The sequence below is a fragment of the Sphaeramia orbicularis genome, chromosome 5 (genome assembly GCF_902148855.1).
Source record: "Sphaeramia orbicularis chromosome 5, fSphaOr1.1, whole genome shotgun sequence".
NCBI lineage: Eukaryota > Metazoa > Chordata > Actinopteri > Kurtiformes > Apogonidae > Sphaeramia > Sphaeramia orbicularis.
In genome coordinates this window covers 1019493-1034587 of record NC_043961.1, presented here as the reverse complement: position 1 = coordinate 1034587, position 15095 = coordinate 1019493, and the positions used below count along the sequence as shown (strand labels likewise).

The 15095-nt window shown below is 38.3% G+C and overlaps 1 protein-coding gene across 1 annotated transcript; it reads right to left on the bottom strand.

Moving 5' to 3' along the window:
• Positions 1–296: 296 nt before the first annotated feature.
• On the bottom strand, positions 297–11142 carry LOC115419866 (toll-like receptor 13). Its single transcript, XM_030134930.1, has 4 exons — positions 11088–11142; positions 5102–7642; positions 2626–2743; positions 297–1235 (listed from the first exon to the last, which is right to left on the bottom strand). The coding sequence occupies exons 1-4, from the start codon at positions 11113–11115 to the stop codon at positions 998–1000; spliced, it is 2925 nt and encodes a 974-aa protein (XP_029990790.1). The 5' UTR covers positions 11116–11142; the 3' UTR covers positions 297–997.
• Between the last annotated feature and the right edge of the window lie 3953 nt (positions 11143–15095).

Below are 15095 nucleotides of genomic sequence, written 5' to 3'. Positions count from 1 at the left end.
ATCAATGGCTTTAAATGACCAAAATCAAGATCAACAAAGTATTTGAAAAATTTATGACTTGAAATATCTGATAAAAAATACTGACCTTTTTGTGACGTTCTAATCAGCTGAGATGCATTTTTACATCTGAACACAAGTGGAACCTACAGGACGTACAGAGACACGGACTTCTACCTTCAAACAGGAGAGTTTAAGGTGAAAGATCATGAGTAGAATAATCAATGAACAGGTGGATTATACGACCATGTCAACACCGAATGAATGAACCAGACGAGGCCGGAGACAAGTTTTATTCTTTATCCAAGTCAAACATTCAGACAAATATCACAGGCATGTTCAAGTCATTTTAGTTCAGGTTCCACATTCAGCCTTATATGAGCTCAAACAGCTCAAACCAGGAAAATAATTACATCATAACCTATAGGTAATGTCAACTCCAAACTTTTCTCTACGTTTTAGTAAAAAGAAAAAAATACATAATGTAAAAGTTTACATCTACAAACTATCATTTAAAAATGTGAATATTTATTTATTTATTTGTACATCACAAACAACAAGAAGGGAATAAAAGAATTATGCAAGTGACGCCATTGTACAGGAGAGGTTAGAAGCCAAAAAGCCTTAAATAAATACCTCCCCTAGCAAATAAACACAACACACAAAAAAGAAAAAAAGAATATAAATTAAATACAAACTGGACCCTTCGGTGGCTGGTTTTGGCCCATGGGCCACATGTTTGACACCCCATCACATGGTTTCATCCTGATTCATGTTTGTTGTTGTTGATTCATGTTGAAAATGCAATGATTTATGCAAAAAAAACAAACAACTATATCAGGATAACAAATGAAAGTATAATGAAACTCAAACTGCAGCTTTATTCTATAAAAGGTTCCGTTTTTCTCTAAATATGACCACATGTTTTATATTTTTTCCTCTGTCAGGATCTTTTTCCTGTGTTTCTTGGAGGAGGAACCTCGGCGGTGGACGGTGGTGCCTACATCAGGTCCGGTCCGACGGGCCGGTCCTGGTCTGCGGCCTTGTCTCCGGTCCTCAGGGCTCGGTTCAGGTTCTGCCAGAACAGGCCAGTTTGTGGAGCGAACCGGGTCCAGCTCAGGTAGGTTCGTTTCTTCAGCACCTTCCTCATCCGATGGTGAGGAGACAGCTGCCAGGATGGGATGTCCTCCAGGAAAACCAGGACCAGGACGTCCTTCTGCTCGTCAAAAAGACGGAAACTGACAACAAAGACACACAACAGAGTCAGAACCAGAACTGGGGTTCATCAGGTCTGACCTTTGACTCTGGGTTAGGTGCACCTTTCACCTCATCTCTGTCATTTTTTATATTTGTGGGATTTTTGTCTTTTTCAGCAAAATATATCATTAATTACTAAAACTATCCTTTTACGCTGATGATACCGTCACTTATGTGACATTATGTTAGCATTTATTTGCGTCCATTTCCTTTTGTGTTTGTCAGATATTTAATATAGCCCTCATTCTTTGACATTTTCTAAACAGGCTTAAGTTTCAATGAATTTCAGTTGATTTATCCATTATTTTTTATTTGTGCATCATTTTGCATCTTAACCGTTAAATAGACCTACAACTATTTTTGTAGTGATTTCCAAATACATTTTCCTCCATATTTATTCTTTCCTACTTGACATATGACTATCTAATATACTATTATCCTCTGTATTTTTATCAATTTGCCAGTGTAAATCAGGTATTCAATATTTAATTCACTGATCATGTAGATGTTCATAAAAGCTCAGTAAATTCAAAAATTATTATATCAAAAGAAAAGTGAGAGAAAATATGCATAAATGCAACAAAACACAATAAGATGACAATGATGGAAAACATAAAATTACATGAAAAACTGCAACACTAGACACAACTAAATGTAATAAGACAGAAAAAATAAACAACCAGAGATAATGAGATCGAAAGTAATTTAAAATAATGCAACAGGAATAAAACGACACAAAACACTGAAGAATAACACAAAAACATTAGATACAAAATGATAAAAATAAAAAAAATTGCAACAAGACGAAAATAGTGACAATGAAACCAAAGATGAACCTAAATAAAAGATGAAAACACTGTAAAAAAAAAAAAAAAAAATGCCAAAAACGAAGCCATACATGAACCTAAATAAAAGATGAAAACACTGTAAAAAAAAAAAAAAAATGCCAAAAACGAAACCATACATGAACCTAAATGAAAGATGAAAACACTGTAAAAAAAAAAAGAAAAAAAGAAAAAAAAGCAACAAAAATGAAGTAAAAATGCAACAAGAAGAAAACAATGAAAATGAAAGCATACAAGATGAACCTAAATGAAAGATGAAAACACTGTAAAAACAAACAAACAACAAAAATGAAGCAAAAGATGCAACAAGAAAACAACAAAAATAAAACCATCCAGGATGAACTTAAATGAAAGATGAAAACACTGTAATAAATACAACAAAAATGAAGTAAAAAATGCAACAAGAAAACGACTAAAATAAAACTATCCAAGACTATCCTAAATGAAAGATGAAAACACTGTAAAAGATGCAACAAAAACACAGTCCAAACTACAATAAGAGGCTGTGGGTCAGCGGCGCCCCCACCTGGCCATCTGGATCTCTCTGGAACACCATTCACTCTGCAGGTAACAGCGGCTGATCACGCAGATGGTTTTCCTGCTGCCGTAGATGGCGTCGGTGATGTTGTCGACGATGGGTTTCCCTGGAAACACAAACCAGTTCAGACCAGTCACGCCATCGTCAACACCTGAAACATTTAGCGACGCTAGTTTCACCTGCAGGTCTGTCTGGTTTTACGTCTGGTTGTTTTGTACAAGAGCCTGGTTAGGGATACACTGCACAGTATTTATGTAGAGTAGAAACTGCACATAGGAATAATAAAATATATCATAACTGTAATATTAGGAAATAAAGTGATAAAATAAACAATAACTCAAGAACAGTACCTTTAAAAATAAAAATAGAAGCAATAAATATACAGCTGCACATAAGAAATGAAACAATCTGAATTTACAGTAATATTTTATTACTGTTAAAACACAGGACGTGAAGATTATATAACACAGTGTTATTTTGAGTGAGTAATAAGTGTCTATGAGTTTTAATTTGAAGAAAAAAACTTGATTATACCATAATACAGATGTATGGAAATAATTACATTTTATTTTATCCACCTTTTCATTTAGTTTTACTGCCTTTAATAGTAGTTTTGTGGACTTTTTTTTAACTGTTTAAACCATCTCTTAGTTTGGTTTTACTATGCTTTAGTCTAGTTTAGTTGGATTTAGCATATTTTAGTTTGATTTTTATCTTTACATTGATTTTTTTCTTCATCTTTTAGTATAGTTTAAGCATCCTTTTGTCATACCCGCAGCCAGACGTTAGTCTGGTTTTGTCTGTCTTTTATGTTTTGTTTGTCATTTCCTGTCTTATTTTGTTAAGTTTCCCCTCATGTGTCTTGTCTGTCGTCTTTACTTCCTGTTCTCTGTTCTCCCTGACCTCTTACCTGATTACCTGTCTCCGCCCTGATTTGCTCCACCTGTGTCTAGTTGTCTTCCCTCCCTTTTGTGTATTTAAACCCTGTCTCTTCCCTCAGTCAGACGCCAGTTTGTAACTCTCGTAGTTCTTACCAGCGTCTTGACCTCGTTTGTTCGTTTTGTCTGCCTGTTGTGACCCTTTTTGGATTCCTCAGTTTTTTGCCTACTGCCTGCTCCCTGTCGGTTTTGTCTGCCTCATCTGGTTTCGATCTTCTCGCCCTGACTTTCTGGTACGTGAGTATTTGTCCAGCCCTTATGTCCTGTTGCCTGAGTGATAGCCTGCCTGTGCATGACCTGTTTCCGTCCCTGACCTCCCTTTGCTTTTCCCCAGTCGGGAAAAATACCCCAAACGCCGCTCGGGGAGACGGGCTGCCGCCCTCGAACCGGAGGACGAATCAGAGGAGGATTTCTCCTACCATTATCCTCAAGATTCTGTCACTATTATTACTCTTACACTTTTGTGTAACTAATAAACCTTTTGAACCTTATTTTTGTGTCTGAGTTCCTGCATTTGGATTCAGTGTTTGTACTAACGCCATTACACCTTCATTCAGTTTAAACCATCTCTTAGTTTAGTTTTACTACACATTAGTGTAGTTTAATCAAGTCTGATGTAAAGGGGTTGTATTTTGCTAAACCCACTTTTATTACTCTTTGGTTCATTTATTTGTGTATTTGGATCCTAATAGTTCATACACTTTGAATTTGAACCCTCCAGCTGCTGCTAAACTATCTTTATATTCATTTTGGCAAAAAATCCAGTGGATTTCTACAACCTGTTTGAATTCCTTCTTAATTTGTTGTGTCCATAACTAGCTACGTCTCAATATTTGCACATAGGTCAAGACTTACGACGAACATTTCTCGGAGTATGGAAAAACGGGACAGAAAGCACAGCCAACGACCTGGAGGGGGCGGGGCCTGAAGTGTCTCCTGTGCATTTAAAGGGCCAGTGCTCCAAACAACCTTTCTGGTGTCATTACTCAGAAATAGGGTTGAAAATGGAGCTGTGGAGTTGAATGAATGAAGAATTCAGACCCAAGCAGAACATTTACAGTTTATGGAGACCACAGGGAAATGTTTGAAAATGCATAATTCCATTTTAAAAAAGCTAAATATCACTCCTTTAATCATCAAATGGTTTGGTTTTACAGTATTTTAGATGCTTTCTTTAAACCAATTTTCTGTCTGTTTCAACATCTTTAATGTAGCTGTACCATCTTTTATACTGGTTGTACCAAGGTTTATTCTGTTAAAACCATCACTTAGTTTGGTTTTACTATACTTTATCCTAGTTTAATTGTCCTTTAGTTGGATTTAACACCTTTTAGTTTAGTTTTATTGTCTTTTATACTGGTTTCACCCATGATCGTTATACTTTATACAGTGAGTGATACAGTCTGTGGCAATAATAGCATTGATTCGTTGGTGGTTTTGGTAGCTGTGGGTTCATTCTGGTACTTAGTTGGATTCATTTTTAATTGTCAGTGCCACATGTAAATCATTAAAGTATAAAACGTTACCTGGTTCAAAGTCTCGGTGGTGCAAGCAGAGCCTCCAGCCCTGTTCACCTTCCAGCACCGGCAACATTTCCCTGTAAACCCACTCCTCATCCTGAACGTTGTAGGAAATGAAGGCGTCATATTGATAGTGAACGCCTCTTTTCCTGTTCTTGGTATCATAGAGAAATGCCAGGAACAGGTAGTAGGCGTAAACTACGTGCCATCTCAGAGAATTGTAGAAAAGGGAAGTGAAAAGAACAAACACAATCAGGGACGAGGTAGAGATGAAGCAAATAAAACTGGCATCTACCCAACAGGAGTGGGCGTCAAAGTCCAGGAACTTTCTTCCTTGTTCACCGACGGGAAAGGCGCAGGGGTACTGGTAACCGTTCACCACCTGTGTTTGGGTGTTGTAATGCACCCATAGGTTGAAGCCGGCGTTGGTGCATTCACAGGTTAAAGGGTTGTCCATCAGGTCCAGATACCTTAATGATGGGAGCATTAGAAAGATGGTCTCGTTTATTATTGACAGTTTATTCTCCGTAATTATCAACTGGCTCAGTTCCATGAGGTTGGACTGGGCCAAGAAATCCAAAGACCGGAAATTATTTTTGGAGAGATCGAGCACCTGCAGCTTTGGAATATGATGAAAGAGTTCAGGAGGTAAAACCGACAACTCACAGTAGATGATCTGAAGACTCTGCAGGTGAGGGGTGTACTTAAATGTGTCTGGATGCACTGCTTTCTGGAAGAAGTTATCGGCGCTGAAGTCCTCCAAACAGTCCAGACCACTGAGTAGGTCTGGATAAATGTGAGTGAACAGAAGCCGGTTGTAAACCTTCAGCTTGAGCCTTTTCAGGTTTGGTAAACTTGAGAACGGTGGGTCATTGTTAAGTCCAGACCTCATCCAGTTCCAATGGAATGTCAGATGTAACGTCAGGTTTTGTAGATGTTTCAGTCCATGGAAAAGCTCCTTCTTGTAACGGTATGTTGAAACGCTGAGAGCCTGAAGATGATCAAGTCCTTCAAAAGCATTGTTATACACGATGTAACGGATTTTTGACTGTAGGTCCAGAAAACGAAGGGAGGATAGATTCCTAAACTCTCCTCGCTTGAAGCTCATGGCATCGTTACTGCGCAAATTTAAGATTTCCAGCTTCTGCATATTGACCTTGAAGCTGTTTTCAAGAGCGAAAATGGAATTCTTTCCAATATTAAGAACTCTTAAATTTTGCAAGTTTTGAAAGACACATTCTTGGAGTCTGAAAATGTAATTGTACTCAAGGTCAAGTTCTTTTAACTTTGTCATGTTTGCAAAGTCGAGGCAGTTGAGCTCAGTGATGTGATTGGAGTTGAGGGCCAGGGTTTCCAGCGTGGACAGTCCTCGTACTGTCAGCGGTACTTTAGGCAGCCAGTTCCCGATTAAACCCAAAACCCTGAGGCGTGTCATGGAACTGAGTGATTGTTCCGACATTTTAGACATTTGACTGGCTGTTATTCGCAGCTCCGTGAGCCGATAACAAGGTTGAAGCAGGTTGTCATCGACTGAATGTATTTCACAAAACTGCACTTTGAGAATCCTTAGTGACGGCTTGAAGCAGGAAACATGTACCAAGTGTTTGGCTAACCCGGTCCCCATGGAGCTCATGACTAGCGTCTGCAGCGAGTCGGTGCTGTTAATCATGACTCTGTATGTTGCCAAATTAATTTGAAGTCCACTCAAGTGTAAACTGGTCAAGCTCCTCAGAAATGTAGTATTTGCTACGTCCCATTCAATGTTGTAAGTGCACTTGGTGAAGTCGAGGGATTGAAGGTGAGGGAACTTATCTCTGGTGATGCTAAACCTTCTGAGTGGATTTTGACTCAGATCTAGAGTTGTGATATTGATTGTGTCAAAAGGAAGATCTTGGGATTGAATAGAAGTCAACTGGTTGTCGCTGAGGGACAAATCCTTCAAATCCAGTATCTGAAAGATTGTCCTAATGTCCCTGATCTGGTGCAGTCGGTTGGACTTCAGCTGTAATGTCTTTAAACTCGATAAGGATCTAAACGCCACCGGGGAGATGGACGAGATGCTGTTCCTCTGCAGAGACAGCAAAATTAAACTTGACAGTCCTTCAAACATGTGATCCGTCAGGTTTGTGAGTTGGTTTGCGTCCATGAGCAGAGTCTGCAACTGCTCCAGATCTGCAAAAGATCCATCATTCACCTCAAAAACCATATTATTATTAATGCAGAGAAACTTGAGCTTTGACAGATTCCTTAAATCGGTGGTGTTGATCGTAGAGATGCTGTTCATGCCGAGATCTAGCGTTGTCGAGTTTCGGGGGATGTCGTCGGGTATCGACACCAGGCTATAATTAAAACACATCACACTCATATCGGATGGATTCTCAGAGTAGGAAATAGTGCAGTTTTTCAGTGAAAAAGTCATTGAAGGCGTCGCATAAAGCAGAAGTGAGAAGAGGAACAGACTCCATCCACCGACCGCCGCTGTCGTCTTTTTGGTCTTCATTGGACTCAGGGTTTGTTCCCTTTTCTTTATGAACCTCTGAGCTGAGTCTGAGGAACAAGGAAAGACGTTGAACTCATTGACTTTTGACCACAAAATACTTCTAGTACAACATCATGAAGGACTAAGAATGAGTAGAACCTGGTGACACGACCAGGTCCAGGTTCAAGTTTCTTCATTACTACCTGTAAGTAAATTAGTTTTTCAGTCAGATGATGAGATACAGGATACTTTTGTCTGTTTTTATAACTCTGTTGTTTCCTGTCAGTTTGGTGGAAACATGCATATCTTGGTCTTTTTTGTTTGTTTTACTTCCCATTTATAATAATAATAACTTTAATAATAATAACTTTATTTGTATAGCACCTTTAACAACAAAGTTTACGAAGTGCTTTGACAGAGGGCACAACAGCAGGATACACCAAGCAAGTAAAAACACTCAAACACAAGCAACACAATTAGATGTATGAACAAATTAATAATCAAACAGGATCAAATTTAAAAATTAAAATTAAAAATTAAAAAGGGACAGACATCACATAAAAGCAAGTCTATAAAAATGCGTTTTAAGAAGTGATTTAAAAGAGCCTTATCTCCTGGGGCAGGCCGTTCCAAAGTCCAGGGGTCCTGATGGAAAAGGCCCGGCCCCCTTCAGATTTAAACCTGGACTTTGGAACAGCGTGGAGCCCTCTGCCCCCCCACCAGAGGATCTAAGGCTGCGTACTGGCTCCTAGTCAACTAGCATCTCATCTACATAACTTGGGGCCAGACCCGTTCGGGCTTTAAAAGCGATCAGTAAAATCTTACAATCAATTCTAAAACACACAGGGAGCCGATGAAGGGGGGCCAGGATACGAGTGATATGATGTCGTCTGTTAAAACCAGTGAGAAGCCGAGCTGCTGCGTTCTGGACCAGCTGGAGGCGCGACAATGACTTTTGGCTGATGCCGGACAGAAGTGAGTTACAGTAGTGGAGTCGGTGAATATGAATGAATGGATGACTGTTTCCATTTATATCAACATCAGACTGAATTCAACTGTACAACATTCTGTATGTACTGTAGTGAGCCAAATCTAATCCTATCACCCACGGCCGTTGATCAGGGCTGTTAGCCTACATAGCTGTGGGGGGGCCCAAGGGAGAGGGGGGCCCATGGGAAGTTAAGATGTTTTTTGGTTTTTTTTTAAGTATTTTTTTTTTCCTGTTGTTCAACTAAATTACATGATAAATATTGACCTATATGCAAGCTTCATGCTTTAGATTTTATAAACTGGTATATTATTGTATTCCAAAAAACTACAGACTGCTGTCACTACTCTGTGAACACCCCTGAGAAAAGCGCAAAATGGTTCAGTCCACGCGGAGTTTGACAAACGCACCTTGCTTGTTCGGCTTCTCTCCATTGAACGCACATTGGCAGGAGCACTGGACTTTAAAGACCTCATCAGGGATTTTTCCAGCAAGAAGACCCGTCAGTGGGCATGTTCTGTCCAGTCAACTGGAATGGATAGAATTGGGCTATTTTTTATTTTTGGAACACTTGTTCAAATCTGTTTGGTTTTGCCTTTTTGTATCTTCACAGGAAAATGACAATTGAGTCATGTTTTGTTTGGTTACCTTTGATGACATATTATGGGCTGTTGAAAAATGTGGCCCATTCTGGTTCCCTCAGTAAATCTAATGGGTAAATACAGTCTGTGCTTGTGTTTTCTTATACAGTAGCTTAAACAGACTGGTGAATTATGGTTAAATCATAATGTTAGCCCGGTGATAGAGCCGTTGTGTTGGTGGGTAAGGCCCTTGGCAGATGTGGGGTCCATCAGGACTTTTTGTGTATGGACCCAGAATTTGGTGCTACGGCCCTGCTATCACCAGAAAAACTGCTGCCAAATATCGCTGGTCTACAAGTAAAAAAAACCCCAAAGAACTCCAAAATAGAAGTAGTGAAACTTTACCATGTTTGAGTCACTAATAAATAAAAATTCAGTCCAAATGTTTCACAGATAGTCTTTGTTGATTATTTTGTTGATTTTATTTATTATTTCATTATTTTTTGTTTGTTTGTTGATTATTTTGCTGGTTTAATTGGCTGATTTATTATTGTTTGTTTTGTTGATTATTTTATTGATTTTTATTGATTGGAAACCGTGGATAACACTGTCCATAGTTATTAACACCAAACTTACAAATGAATCAGCTGAATTCCAATGAAAAGCAGAACATCCAGAAGACACTGATATGATACCATGAAGTGAAAATAATACTGAGATCTGACCCTGAATGAGTCGACAAAATTAACCAGTGAAAACACTTGTAGTAATTCCTCCTGTGCCCGTATGAGGATGGAGGACGCTGCATAAAAGTGGTTTCAGATGAAGTACAAGGAAGTTATTGTGAAATACATGCCATGGGAGACTGTATGTGCGTGTATTAAAGAGCAGCAGCTGCTTGGTACGAGTGAAAAAGTGCAAAGAAAAGTGTCAAATGGTTGGTTTTAGATGTTTTTACACATTTGTGTTAATAAAGCTGAATAAAGCTGGACAAATTACCCATTACTGTTGTGGTTAAATTATGAATAATTTCTCTTTTCCATTTGAAAACACTTTCCTTGTTCCTTTCAGATTAAATGTAAAAATTATTCAGTTACTAATAAGTCTTGATGTTCAATGCAAAGACAAAAAAATATATAAAAACACATAAATAAATACTTATTTCTGGGGGGAAAAGTACTGTTTTCACTCAAGACAATTGTTTTTAATTATACCTCATCTATATCCTTTATTATTACCACATATTTCCTTTAGGGTTAGGGTTAGATATATTTCTTCTATATCTGGTATAGAGTTGGTCTTTTGTGCATTGTCAGTGTTTTTCAGCATATATTTTTAGTCTAATTTTTTTGTGATAGTTTTATATACAGTCTTTCTTTTGGACTGGAATCTGCTGCTAAACTGTTTTTATTGTTCTTGTAACAGTCACACTGAAGATTTATTTTATTCTGTTAATGCTGATTGATTGATTGATTGATTGATTGATTGATGTATTTATTTTGAATATGAATGTCAAAACAGAAGAACATAAAGAAAGAAACATTTCAACATAAGACATATAAAACAGATTTGAAAAGGAGTAAGAAGAAGCATAACTTATAAACTCCCACCCCTTCTCCTTATATAATGAATAACAGTAATAATCTTCCTAGTCTAAGCAGATCTGTACTATTTACTATAATATGCCTGATACTTATGCAATGCAAACACAAAGCTAAACATGAGGTGGTATAAGTATGTGACGTTGGTATAAATGTCTAGAAACAGCGATAATCAGATACATTTTTATGCAAACATCTTAAAAACATCCTGCATGTGTTGCTTGCAGATGTCAGCGGTGAAATGTTCTCCTAATATAATCTTTATGTAATAGAGTCAATCTGAAAATACCGAACACGATGAGAACAGGCTGTAAATACAGAAGAAATAAACAAAAGATGTTACCTGATGTTCGGTTTCTGTGGACGAACATGTTTTATCACAAGCAGAAGACATGACGCGAAATGAAGAAGTGAAACTAGGAAGAATTAATTTCTCTGAAATGATAGGAAGTTGAAACGCCTTCATCTGAATGGACGATCACGGTTTTCTTTTTCTGTTTCTGTACATATTAATTTCTTTATTTCCTTTTTTTTTTTTTAAATATAATTTCTTACTGTCTGTTGTTCATTCCCCTCTGGATTTATGAAAAATGAAAAACTTCTAATCCTTTTCCTTTCTTTTATTTATTTATTTATTTTTCCTTGTCAGTCATAGTCAGTAGATCCAGTTGTGGAGCCTGATGTGAAATATGCATCCCTTCAGTTGGATTATTCATTTTAAAACAAACCCGGCTTTTGACATTATTCCCTCAGTGTGATGTTTTTTTGCACTCGTATGTTCACCATTAAATGCTTTTAAAGTGAAAAATTACAAGTAAGTTAATTTAATAAAAATCTGTAGTAACAGTCTATCATCTATAATAATAAAATCTGGTCTGACATCATGAAACTCTAAAATTTAATAAATTATAATAAAAGTAATAAAAGTTCCTGGACATGGTGGTGGAAAAGGGGCTGAAATAATTTCTTAGGAAGAAGCACCTAGTGGCTGTTAGCGGTATTACAACTTGAACTTACAAACTCAGTGGATTCATTTTGGTGTGGACGTCCTGGATCCTCGGTCCAGTTTCTTCAAGGACCGACAATATACAAGCATGAACATATAAACCTCATTCATTTCCTGTATGTTCTGAACTCCATCCAGGACAACGAATGTAAATGACATCAGGGTTTGACAACAATAAAAAACACAGAATGACTGGTTCTACGCTCTGAATTCTGTCTCCATGGAGTCCAGCTCTGTAGGCGATGTCACTAATTCATCAATTATTAACCCTTAAAGACCCAGTCCTACTTTTGTTGGCAATTCACAATTTTTTTTTATTTTTTTCTGTATTTCACCTTTCTTAAGTGATTTATCACCATGTATTGTAATAATTATCCTCTTTATTTTGAGTTTTTTCAGTGTAAATCATATTTTTTTTCTATATTTAATTCAATGATCATGTAGATTTTCATTAAAGCTCAGTGTAAAGTTGAGGATTATTGTATCGAAACAGAGAAAACGGAAGAAAAAGTGACTTTTTCAGCAAATATTTCTATAACTGAATGTAAAACTCAGTGTGTCCATCCACTGTCGTTGATCCAACTCCATGGGTTTTACTGGTGTATCCATGTTGTAGAAGATGACGGTGAATCCATGTTGTAGAAGATGACAGTGTTTCCATGGTAACTACGGAGCCTCTGAACGTCCAAATGGGTCATATCTGATGACCATGAAAAGATGAAGAACTGTATTTGACACTAATTATTGACATGTATTGATAGGATTAGTGGATCAGCAGGTATTAAACAGTTTAGATCAGGAGATGTTTTTGGTTAACGGTGGGTGTTTGGCTCTTTATGGGTTAATAGTGACAAACTGGCACCAAATACTCAAAGACTCCAAACTGAAAAACCCCTCAGTGGGTCAGTCTCCAAAAACACAATCCCTTTAACCTAATTACAAAGCAAAGCCAACAAAACACCCCAGAGACTGGAAGAACAAACCTGGAGCCAAAGTGGATTAGACGGTTATCAGGCCAAAGCTGAACTCTCCTCTGGTGGATGATGCGTTTACTGTGGAGCTGGTGTTCACAAAGCTGAGCCCAACGGCCATTTGGCAAATGAAGCAGGGCCCAAAGTCATGTGAGCTAAAAGCAGACATGGACGGAGGCCAGAGGGAGGACTGGGGATGAGACGCTGGAAGTGGGATGAGTCACTTCTGCTTCCTCTTCAGCCTTTGATGAAGATCCTCCTTCACTTGTAGAGTTTTAGTGTTTGAGGAGCCTCACTTATTTGTCCTTGAGTGTTTTTTTATTATTATTGTATTTAAGGACCTCAAACATACTTAAAATGATTAAGGTAATTAAGAGAAAATGTAGCTCAGACACATATTTTCATCAGTGTGTTCTTCATCGCAGTAAAACAAAGACCATCAAACCACAGGAAAAGGAAAAAAAGACAAATAATAATCATAATAACAATAATAAACTAGAAAAGCACTCAGAGAGCGCAGACCTCTGCCAAGGCTGATCAGCCCCCCCCATCACCACCAAAATGTAATCATTTGTTCCTTGTGCCAGTATCAACATTTCCTGAAAATTTCATCCAAATCCTTCCAGAACTTTTTGAGTTTTCTTGCAAACAGACAAACAAAAAAAAACATGTTTTCTAAATGTACAGATTTATGAAACTGATTAAACAACAATAGATCTAATTTGCTACTTGTAATTGTTCCACAAATAGATGAGAATATATGAGAAAAACAATGTATAACTTCCACAGGTGTTTAGTGTCCGACTGCAGTGGAAGCTCAGCTTCCCCTAAAATTATGAAAATTAAATGCTCAAATCTGTTCAGTTGTTTTCATTTCATTGACTCCAAATGTGTTGGAACACGTTCATCTCTCAGACCAGTTGGTTCAGAATCAGTTTGATCCCAGATCAGTGGACTGGATGTTGTTCACTTCTCCTCCATTCCCGTGTCTGTGTTTGTTCATTCCATCTCTGCTCAGTGCATTTGTCCGTAGACGCTCAGCGTCCATGCACTTCAATGGGACTGAGTGGAACTGCCGGAAAAACCACTACAAACTGGACCAGCACTGGACACAGGACACCATGTTGTCCCACCCCCGAATGCTAGGCGTCTCTGGGGGTGAATGGAGCCGTGGGCGGAGCTTGGCTGGGCCGGACACTGAGCTTCCACGTGCTGATTGGTGGACGGGTCCAAAGGCTGAACCCTGTTTGATTGACAGCTGTTTTCAGATCTGCTCCTTCACTGACACAGTTCAGTTTAATACCGTCACACATTCTGCTGGGAAATCACAGAAACCAAATGAACTGTTCATTTACTGACCTGGAAGAAAACACAAGCACTGGAATAACTGGTACACTGGACTGAATTTCAGCGTTTTCTTATTTAGTTGGTTCGATAAGGTCACTGAGCATTTTCTGAAAAAGGAACGGAGGACGAATTTATGTTTAAAGAACTGGACTTTTTTTTTTAATGTAAGCCAACAATGAGCTTCCCCTGTCTGAAAGACGAACAGACGCCACTGATAACTTCACAGATGTAGATCTGCATGAAAAGTATAAGTGATAATTATTCAGTACTTACTACTGACATACACACCCACTGAGCCGTCAGGTGACCGCTTTTCTATCCGGCTGTCCTCATTCTTTTCAGGATGTGACATTTGCTCCTGTATCTATGCATATACTGTTATATATATATATATATGCACAAGAAGCAGGACCAGGACCCCCTCCCCCTTCCATTTTTTGTGGATCTGCCACTGTATTCTGTAAAGTTAGGATCATGTGCATCAGAAACATCCAATTTTCTGAACTTGTGTTTGTTTCTGCTTCTTGTGCAGCTAAATTCATGTCTGTACGATTCTTTACTCACAGACCTCAGGTATTTTCTGTAAGGTTATGTATGCCTAGGCACTCCCTTAGTTAACCATCCATCCATCCATCCATCCACTGTTTAAGTCAAAGAACGATACCTGCTTTCACTCCAGAGTTTCCACAAGTCTCCAGTAACACCAGAAAAAGTTCATAGATTTGTCACTTGTCACTTTTTTGATGAAGCGTCTCCAGAGGGGTCAGAAGCACCAGTAAATGCACCACCAAAGGGCCTCAGCTGGAGACTCACACACACAGACAGACCCTGGGTTTTATGACTGTCACACAGGAAGTCATTTTGTGTCATTTAGACGAAAATATGTGTGTTTTAACGTTTGAGTCACTTTTCAAAAGTTGATAAAAGTTTCCAAACAAATTTTAAGAGCAGCTAAATTTGTTGCGAGGGTCTGAAAAATCGCTAAAGCTGGCAACAAAAGTGCTCAGCTGGCATCAACGGACCAAAG

Excerpts from the sequence above, each read along its gene's own strand:
- LOC115419866 (XM_030134930.1), bottom strand. The coding sequence starts at position 11,115 with ATGTTCGTCCACAGAAACCGAACATCAG. Across the intron at positions 7,643-11,087 it reads CCACAGAAACCGAACATCAG|ACTCAGCTCAGAGGTTCATA; the intron begins GTAACATCTTTT and ends CTTGTTCCTCAG. Across the intron at positions 1,236-2,625 it reads AGAGAGATCCAGATGGCCAG|TTTCCGTCTTTTTGACGAGC; the intron begins GTGGGGGCGCCG and ends CTTTGTTGTCAG.